Source organism: Montipora foliosa, chromosome 11, assembly GCF_036669935.1.
Source record: "Montipora foliosa isolate CH-2021 chromosome 11, ASM3666993v2, whole genome shotgun sequence".
Classification (NCBI taxonomy): domain Eukaryota; kingdom Metazoa; phylum Cnidaria; class Anthozoa; order Scleractinia; family Acroporidae; genus Montipora; species Montipora foliosa.
Genome location: NC_090879.1, coordinates 40,348,069 through 40,358,545, shown reverse-complemented (window position 1 = coordinate 40,358,545; position 10,477 = coordinate 40,348,069). Strand labels below are relative to the sequence as shown.

Sequence of the window (10,477 nt, the reverse complement as noted above, 5' to 3'; positions counted from 1 at the left end):
CCGAAAATCTGGAAAGATAGCTGGTTTGGTTTACAAAAAAGCTATCTTGAGGCAGCAGATTCAGAAGCTCTTCGACTGCGGCGAACTTGGACTCGCTGACACAAAGAATCCCGCACAGCTACAAAGGACAACTTGGTTTTACCTTGGACTGTTTTTTGGAAGACGAGGACGAGAAAATCAACGTGAAATCTGGAATGCTTACCCTCAGACAAACACCCAACGGAATCGAGTACTTTGAACTGAACAGGCAATGTCCCGGTTCGCTACCATCAACAAAATTTAACCATCAGGGTGGCCTTGCAGATCCTGAGGATGAATCTGACACGAAGATTTTTGCTGTTCCAGAATCTGCAAGATGTCCTGTTAAAACCGTTAAAAATTACTTGGCCCATTTAAACCCCAAATTGGATGCCCTTTTCCAGAAGCCACGACACGTAGAAAGTGGTAAGTTCAACCCTGATGTTGATGAAATTTGGTTTTGCAATGTGCCGATCGGAGCCAGTACTCTCGACAACATGCTGAAATCCACAAGTAAGCGAGCAGGCATTGACCCTTAAAACGTGTGAAACACGACACATCAAGGCTATAACCGGCCACAAATCTGACCAGTCGTTTGAATCTTACAATGAGCGACCATCCCTCAACCAGCAGCACAAGATGTCACGCATCCTCAGTAATTTTGTCCTTAACAGCAACGACGGGTCCCATCCTTTAACCCAAATCATGGAAAACAGGGCTTCATTACTCCATCATCAGTCTAAAAGTGGGTCAGGTGAAATTGAGGCATATCCAGCGTCAGATCAGATCCATAAAAACAACATTGCAGTCTCAACGAACACAACAAATAACGTGACACGCTTGGAGCAAGAAAACCATTTTCCTCCTCAACTAAATTTTTACAATTGCATTAACGTACAAGTTTTCAACAATTTTGTTCCTTCAAATTAACTTCCTTTTGTAGGCGACTCCTCTAGAGAGTGTTTTTCGTTTGTAACTCCACCAAATATTGACATTCCTTCCTTTGCTGGACTCTTTTTCGATCTCGTTCAGCGAGTTTGCGAAGCCGTTGTCAGCGTGGTCAATCATGTATTTTGACATTTTTGTCAATCATTCTATTTTTGCACCAAAACTTGTTACATGTTGCCATTTTGTGCCAAATAAATTCAACATAAAAGAGTTGTGATGCTGGGGTTTTTAATAAAACAATTATTCTACTCGGGCTTGCTGGATATGCAATGATCATAACCAACTCGGCGCTACGCGCCTCGTTGGTTATATATATCATTTCATATCCAGCGCGCCCTCGTAGAATAATTGTTGAATCGAACGTGGCCTATTTGAGTAAAAAAAACTTTGCAAAAGACGCACCCAACTGGAGATCGCATAAGACAGTAACATGATCAGAGATCAAGTAGTCAGTTATAGGCTTCGCACAGAGCAAAGAGTCCGAGCATCGCGTAATGATTAGATCCAGCGTATGGCCAGAGATGTGCGTAGGCTTGTCAACGTGCTGCTCAAGGCCCATCGAAGTCAGTAATTCCAGGAAGCGAGAAGCGTCTGGGTCTCTGGAAACGTTCACTTGGATATTGAGGTCACCAGTGATCAGCAGTGGCTCGGGAGACATAACAACAGATTCCAAATAGACCGAAAACTCGTCCAAAAACACGCCACTAGTGACAGGATGGGCAGCAGAATAGGGAGGGCGGTAAATCACAATCACCCTTAGTTTACTAGACCCGTATTTTAAAATCCGTTCGCCACTGTCCACTTTCCGCGCATCGATAGTTTCATTCAATAACAACCCAATCCCTCCACCTTTTCTTCCAACTCTCTGTTGTTCTAACAATTTGTACCTGGGTAGCGTAATCTCCGCTTTATGGGCCATATCCCTTTCAGACAGCCATGATTCAGTGATAGCGAAAATGTCAGCACCAGTAGAATTAGCGTAGCAAGCGAAATCCGCCGATTTGTTTTTGATAGATCTTGCATTCAAGCAGCAAATCCGTAAATGCCTCCTGGCACATCGGTATTGTTCGTTGACAATAGCAATACTAACGAGGTTGCGAGTAACAGGTCTATTGAAGGGTCTTGAATAATTCGAGCGATTCGAAATTACGACAGGAATATTTAATAAGTTGCTCGGTTCGCCACCAAAAGATCTTGTTTCTGGGCCAGGATTCTCGCAAATATCGCCAGCCAGAAGTAAAAGATATGACGCCAGTAGCGTCGTGTGAAATAAGGATGGTCCGGATTCGACTTTAAGAATCGGTGTAACGGCTTCCATACTATGATAACGTCGAGTTGAGTTTCTCGCACTAATCAACCTTGAATAACGTTGGGTTGAATTTCGCGAAATAAACCTCGAATACCACTCCTTGTCCAGATTCAGCGCTTTGCATAGCGACCACTGACTGTTAGAGAACTCCGTGTATGTCTTAGGAGATTCCAGAGTCAAAAGAGCACTAAAAACGCGGACGGATTCAAGGCGCGTCTGCACGCCATGATGCCTAACTGATTTCCTGATTACTGTGGGTAAAGGATCCAACGAACATGATTTAGTTGATGACTTTTTAATCACAGATTCCACTTGAGGTGCTCATACTAAATCAAATTTGGACAATGATGAAAGACAAGACTTCCCAGTCATTTCAACAGAGAGTTCAACAGAAGCGTCAGTAGAGCATGATGCTGCCAGCTTGATCACTTTGTTCTTGAAATGGGTTGAGAAAGCAGCAGGCAATTCCTTGCTACAGACAGATGACGGTAATACGGCAGGCTTGCGGCCATAGGTAAGTTTGTCAACTTCACGAAAAAGTGAATGCTGGTCACAGGAAGATAGTTTATTGATATGATAGTTCTTCTTGGCTTCATTTATTAGACTAGTATAAGCATCACATTGATCCTTAAAAATTTGCTTGTCAATCTCAAGGCCTGATGTTTTCCACTTACGTTCACAATGGCGTTTAGCTTGCTTTGCAGATCTAAGCTCATCGTTAAACCAGGGAGCATGGGGCCGTAAGGTGATAAATCGTAAGCGTTGAGGTGCATGTTTATCAAGGAGAGACCGTAACGAGCTGTTATAATAATCAACTTGGTGGGAAAGGTCAACCATCTGTTTGTTAGAGAAAGATGCTCTTGTATCGTCATGAAGTAGTTCCACGTCAATATCACGAAGCTTTCAAAGGTTTACTTGGATTCGTACTGGCTTGGGGCGTGGCATGGCTATAGAGCACGTGACTAAGGCATGATCTGATGGAATAGCAAACGACACAGATGTAACAGTGTGAGAACCAAATGTATCAGGTTTAGTGATAATAAGGTCGAGAAGATGACCACGAGCATGTGTTGACGAGGAAACATGTTGTACTGGACCGTAATAGTCAAGTAGGTCCGTAAATAATGAAGCATCGTGGTTGAGCGGTACATCATCCATATGAAAGTTAAAGTCGCCAGTGATAATTTACTTGACAGGAGAAATAATAATAGTTTCAAGAACTTAGCAACAGTCAGTTGACCGATATTTTTCTATGAACGCAATGATCTATCAAAGTCAATTGAACATGCAGAGTACCACTCTATTTTATTGAAATCTGTACCAGGAAAATCTGTGACTAGGGATAATTAAACTTAATATTCCGATGATATATAGATCTATTGTCTCTTGTATCTATGATTCATAGATCTATCTATGAACGATGTTGATAGCAAAAAAAATAAGAAAGATATTAACAAAGCGAGGCATTTTAATACAGGATACAACTTGATTTGAAACTCTTGTTTGTTGTCAATGAAATTCACGTTTGGCTAGTTTGCACACAAAAAACTGCATCGCCTTTGTCACGAACAGTCAGGCCTAACAATTCTTATATAACGTTTCGTCACAAAGTTTTGGATTTGTTTGTATAGATAGTATTTGATTTACACTTGATTTTGCGGTTTTTATATTATGATAAAATTACTTGTATATATTTTCATGACACGTTTTTCGATAAATCAAAAAACGGATGCACAAATTTACGACTGTAGTTACGAGTTCTTAACAGCCTTTGTGGCAGATCAAATGGTTAATCCATTCAACCACAGGTAACGTCCTTCCAACTGCTTTCCTTTAGCAACCCTATTAGGGATAAACCTTTCTATTGGGGGCAGGCAGGAAGGCAATTACCCCCCTCCCCCCTAAAAAAAATTGTGAACAGCAAAACATCTTCCACGTCAAAATAATGTTTTAATTTTAATGATCAAGTAAAGAAGTAAAGGTAGAAACTGGTGAATTTGTTGCCCAGAATATCTGCTACTATGGGTGAGAAAAAATTTTATTATAGTGGCACTGTTTGGTTCTTCCTTTTAGGCCTCAAGAGACTTCACTCGAGGTCAGAAGCATGTTAATGATATCAATACATTTTAGGAAGAGATCTTTTCCGCAATTTCCATCATCTGACAAAGGATCTGGTAGTTGTGCAAGCTGTTCATCTCAAAGGCTGATTAATGGTGGTGAAATATCTACCTGGTAATCTTCATCTTCTACTGTTTGCACACCATTAGGATCTACTCCAAAGTGATCAATTTCAGCCTCACTTAACGCAGTATGTCCAGAATGTAAGTTCTCTAGCATACCCTTCTTCCACATTTGAAGTGGTGACAGGTTCCTTTCGGTTGACACTGGCCGATTATTCATTTGCCTGACAAGCTCCCTTAGAGAATTTTCTATTCTTGGAATGTAGACATAGTGTAGGCTGAAAATATGCATATCATTAAGGACATCCAAGTTGCCTTCATCTTCCAACTGCAGAAAAATGCGGACATAGAAAACTAATACCCCTGAATAAACATCGCGATGTGTTCTCTTGACCCTGGAGTTATGGACAGACGATCCAGTGATAATGCTGCCTCTTCCTAGTCCGCGATGTTGTATCATATGAGCAGCAACAAGATAATTCTCCATACCATAGTCTGAACGCACTCGTGAGGGTAATCCCCATCTCTGCACTGCATTGTGAAATAAAGAAAGCATTGTTTCTGCTTTGTTATTGTCGCGACAAGCAGCATACAAAATTAACCTGGTCTTTTCATCAATGCAGACATGTGTTATCAGTTTATACCTGATTAATTTGTGTCCTGTATCTATGTGCCATAGGCTATTGGGGGTTGGTACATAATACTTTCTACGATGAATGGTCATTCTCCAGCGTAAGGCACTTCCAACAGGATCAAGAAGTCGTAAACATTCAGTGACTCTCCATCTCTGAACGTTCAAGCCTCTACTCCTTAGTGCACCTATAAATCGTCTTCTTCCAATGTTAGGAGTTAGAACTGGTATCCCTTCATCTGCACTTCAAGCCCCCGTTCAGAATATGAACCATTCATTAACACAGTTAATCGCCTTATTGTCAAGTCAGATTGAAAGCCATGACAATGCAGATTTTTACGATGCACTGGAGGTATCTTATTCTGCTCCGCTGAATCTTGCACAGCCAGGACGAGGTCGTAAACGCTATGAAATAACCAAAGATCAAGTGGAGCATTTACGATCACTTTATTTTTCTTGGGAAGCAATTGCTGACATTCTCCAGGTTAGCATTTCAACCCTTAAGCGGCAACGCAAAGAATTGGGTTTGAGTGACTTTGCCTACTCAGAAATATCAGACGATGAATTGGAGTAAATGTACAGAGGTATAACTGGCAGTCCAACAACAGGAATTACATTTGTAACACCGCCGGCTAAATCATTCATTAGAAAAGACAAGGTACCCGATGCATCCAGTAATCGATACCTTGTTTCAACTAGAATGTCTATCTCCAACTCTTGTTCGCCAATATGTGACCTTTGTTGACGAGCCGCCATGTTGTTAGCACATGGCCGAGAACACTGCTGCAAAGACGTATGGGACAAGAAACGCACAAAATTAATTGCAAACACACACAAAATTAATTGCAAACACACAAAATATGTCTTCTAAAAATATAATTAATAGGTATGGTAAAATTAATTTGGCGATTAAACAAAATGTTTTAGAAATGCAAAATATTAATTCTATCAACGTGTAAAATTAATTCATGCACAGGTGAAAACTATATCCACCATTTTGACCAGAACGGGCCTTTAACCATAGCCATTGCTGAACGCCGCTTAGAACTATTGTGCAAACGATTAAGAAAGGAGCCAGTAGTGCACAAAAAATAGAAGGAATTTATGCATGACCTACTGAGCAAGGATTACGCAAGGAAAATTGAAAGTCAAGAAATAGGACCTCTTGGCGCTCTCTGGTAGAACACTTTAGAACACTTTATTTTAGGGTGCATAATTACAGTAAAAAAACTGTACTCTCCCTTATGGCCCTATTTAACTAAATACCAAATAACTAAAATAATAAATTAATAAATTACTCAAATACTAAAATATTAAGGTACTAAGCTACGAAATACGAAATACTAAAATACTAATTGAGAAGTAGTTAAATATTATAAAACTAGAAACTAAAAATGTCACCATATAAGCTAAAAAACTCTGTCAAACCTAAAGGTGTCAGGAGTAAATTTGCACATTATTAAATCAAAGCCACATCATCCGGTATTCAATCCTCAAAAGCCTTCAAAGATTAGAGTGGTGTTCGATTGTTCTGCAAAGTACTGTGGTACTTCACTGAATGACCAGCTGTTACAGGGGCCGGATCTAACCAATTCTCTTGTTGGTGTCCTCTCAAGATTCAGGGAGGAGAAGATTGCTCTTATGTCAAATGTTGAAGCAATGTTCCATCAAGTCCGAGTTCGACGTAGCGACTGTGATGCCCTTAGGTTTCTGTGGTGGCCTGATGGTAACTTAGATAGCCAACCAGAAGAGTATCAAATGAGAGTCCATCTATTTGGCGGAGCTTCCTCTCCCAGCTGTGCTAACTTTGCTCTGAAGAAAACAGCTGAAGAGAACAAGACAGACTTCAACGTTCAGACTGTCGAAACAGTAATGCGAAACTTCTACGTCGACGACTGCCTGAAGTCAGTTCCCAGAGATCAAAAAGCTATTAATCTTGCGGACCAATTGCGCAAGCTGTAAGCAAGAGGCGGTTTCAATCTCACCAAATGGCTGTCGAATTCAAAGAAGGTACTTCAGTCGTTGCCAGAGTCTGAGAGAGCTGCACAAGTCAAGAGCATAGATTTCGACAACGTCCCCATTGAAAGGGCGTTAGGAGTTCAGTGGGACATATCGTCTGATCACTTTGGTTTCACCATTGTTATCAAGGACAGACCAGCAACAAGGCGAGGCTTCCTGTCCATAATCAGTTCAATCTATGACCCGCTGGGGTTTGTGGCACCATTCATACTGAACGCAAAGCTAATCCTTCAAGATTTGAGACGCAAGAAGTTCAGTTGGGACGATCCGATACCTGAAGACTACTTGCGCCGTTGGCACGCCTGGTTACAAGAACTTCCTAAACTCGAGGATCTGAAAGTCGACCGCTGCTTTAAGCCATTTAACTCTAAAGAGATTACCTCAAGCGAACTCCATCACTTTCCCGATGCATCACAGCAGGGTTTTGGCACCGTTACCTACCTCAGAATCTCAGACCGAAGTGGTGCTGTTAAATGTACGTTCATCATGGGCAAATCGAGACTGGCACCCATTAAAACGGTCACAATTCCTCGCCTGGAATTGTCAGCAGCCGTCATTGCAACCAGACTGGATCGAGCTAACCTTGCCAGTAACCAGTCTTCCTTCTGGACTGATAGTACCTGCGTTCTCCGGTACATTGAAAATCAAGACAAGCAGTTTCAAACCTTTGTTGCCAACCGTGTAGCAACAATACATGATGCTTCTTCTCCCTCCCAGTGGAAGTACGTAAACACACAAGATAATCCGGCAGATGATGCCTCCAGAGGCGTGCCAGCAGATTCCCTTTAACGCTGGATTAACGGCCCACCCTTTCTTTCCTCACCTCCCGAAATGTGGCCTCAAAGACCAGCAGGCATGGCAAGCACGATTCCAGATGACGACCCCGAAATTAAGACAGACAAGAGTGTATACTTACTCAGTGCATCCACTAGCAATCCTGTCCCAGAAATCATCGAAAGATTCTCTTCCTGGTCGCGGCTTAAGAAAGTTGTTGCCTGGATAGTGCGATTCAAGAGTAACCTTCACAAGTTGATCAAAAGCAGAAAGTCTAAGGAATCTCCACAAATCAAGCCTTCAGGCAAGATCAGCCCCATTACAATGACGGAGCTGCGTGAAGCAGAACATGCAATCCTTAATTACGTTCAGTATCAGTTCTTCGCGCAAGAGTACGAAGGATTAAAGAGCACAATTCCACCGAGCACCAGCAAACACAAGGTCCTCAAGTCAAGTAGCATTCACAAGCTCGACCCCGTCCTTATTCAAGGCCTTCTGCGCATTGGTGGCCGTCTGAAACGTGCATCAATCGACACAGATGCCAAACACCCGATCATCCTACCAAAGGATCATCACGTGGCCAAACTGATCGTTCTTTACTATCACCACGTTTCTGGACACTCAGGTGTAGAGTACACCCTGTCCCTTATCCGTCAGAGATACTGGATAGTAAATGCCAGAGCCACTATACGTAGAGTGCTACAAAGGTGTTTTACCTGCAGGAAAAAACAGTCCCCTACAGGTCGACAGAAGACAGCTGATCTGCCTGTAGATCGCGTCACGCCCTGTAAACCACCTTTCACCTTCACAGGTGTCGACTGCTTTGGTCCCTTTGAAGTCCGTTGTGGAAGATCCAACGTCAAGAGATATGGCATTATATTTACCTGTTTAGCTCTCCGAGCAGTTCACGTCAAAGTCGTGAGCTCACTAGACACAGAGTCCTTTATCAACGCCTTACGGAGATTTATTGCAAGAAGAGGCCTACCCGAAGAGATGCGTTCTGACAATGGAGGCAACTTTGTAAAGGGAGAGAAGGAGCTTTGAAATGCAATCAACTTTACTTTGGTTTGCACACGCACCAATGCTAGTCTTGACTAAAAGCTCTATAGACAACTTGACGATAAGAACAAGTGTAGATACAACTAAAATCCAGGTGGATGAAGGAGTTGACTGTACGAAGTCTACACTAGAACTGAACTACTGTGGAAAACACTAAAACTTATGACTAGCAAAACGTGCCTGCGACAACCGAGAAAACATTACGCATTTCCTATGCGGGTGTTAGGGGAAGGAATTTGCAACCATTACAGCGGTGACTAAACGTTATCTATGAAGGTGATAATCCTTAAAGAAATACCGAAACACGTACTAGCGATAATGTAAAAAAAATAACGGAGAAAACATCACGTTTGAAACCAACATTCCGGCCCCTTAAAGGCAATACTGCAGATAGCCTTTACAAGAAGAAGGAAAAAATGGTTTGAAACATGAGGTTGACTAGACTAACAAAACTAAAGTTAATCACTAATAAACAATTACATGTACATAATGTCCAATAAAGTTGAATCCATTTGCAATGGATTTTTTTAGAGTTCAGTGTTCATACTAGAATACTTAGTTACTGTTACTTGGAAATTCAGCTGCCTCCAGTACGACAATTTTGTTGATTGGAGGAACCAGCTTCGATGTACTGGTCTTCAGCTTGACAGAGGGTACTAACCCATCTCTGCTGTTAGTATACACCTCCAGGACCCGACCGAGTGGCCACAAATTATGTGGTTTGTTGTCGTCGAGTACCAACACAATGTCATCTACTGCAAAGTTTCTCTGCTGCTTGTTCCATTTTTGCCGCTCCTGAAGAGAAGGTAGATACTCACGCACCCAACGTCGCTAAAACACGTCAGCAAGGTACTGTACTTGACGCCAGCGGCGTTTGTTGTGACAATCGTACTTAGAAAAGATTCCAGGTGGAACAGCAGGACCTGTTTGCAACAGCAACAGATGATTGGGAGTCAGTGGTTCAAGGTCACGTTGGTCATCAGAGAGTTTGGTGATTGGCCTACCATTTACTATGGCCTCGGCTTCACACATCAGAGTACTTAGACCTTCGTCGTCTAGCACTTGTTCTTTGGTCAAAGCTTTTGACACCCTGCACACGGTATGGATACACCATTCCCACACTCCACCGTGATGGGCACCAGCTGACTCCCAATCATCTGGCGGAGGATGGAACGAGATTCTATGTGTCAAGTCTGTTAAAAACATCTCGACCAGGAAAGAGCTCATGGTACCAAAGAACACGTCGAATGGTAGGCTGTGTCCACACACTACTCTTCATTTTGCTGTGTTCACCATTCAAGGCGGTTGGAAGCTCCTCGCTGTCTAGGTGGCTCAAAACTGTTCTGAGTTTGGCGGGAATTGATTCGTCCATTTACACAGGTCACAGCCTTCGAAGCGCTTCTACGTCGAAAGCAAGCCACTAGGGGGTTCCCCTGGACACTATATTGAGTACCGCAGATTGGAAGAATTCTGGTACTTTCTTTAAGTATTATAAGAAGGCCGCAACTCCTTGTAATTTATTTGCCAGTGTGGTTTTGG

The 10,477-nt window shown here is 42.3% G+C and overlaps 2 protein-coding genes and 1 pseudogene across 2 annotated transcripts; all 3 read left to right on the top strand.

Moving 5' to 3' along the window:
* Positions 1-1,268, top strand: part of LOC137974782 (uncharacterized protein KIAA1958-like) — a 1,954-nt pseudogene extending 686 nt beyond the window's left edge.
* A 4,026-nt stretch (positions 1,269-5,294) lies between these two features.
* On the top strand, positions 5,295-7,894 carry LOC137977061 (uncharacterized). Its single transcript, XM_068824354.1, has 3 exons — positions 5,295-5,656; positions 6,703-7,044; positions 7,174-7,894. The coding sequence occupies exons 1-3, from the start codon at positions 5,295-5,297 to the stop codon at positions 7,892-7,894; spliced, it is 1,425 nt and encodes a 474-aa protein (XP_068680455.1).
* Positions 7,895-7,960: 66 nt separating this feature from the next.
* Positions 7,961-8,923, top strand: LOC137977060 (uncharacterized). Its single transcript, XM_068824353.1, has one exon. It carries the CDS (start codon positions 7,961-7,963, stop codon positions 8,921-8,923), a length of 963 nt encoding a protein of 320 aa, XP_068680454.1.
* The last annotated feature ends 1,554 nt before the right edge of the window (positions 8,924-10,477 follow it).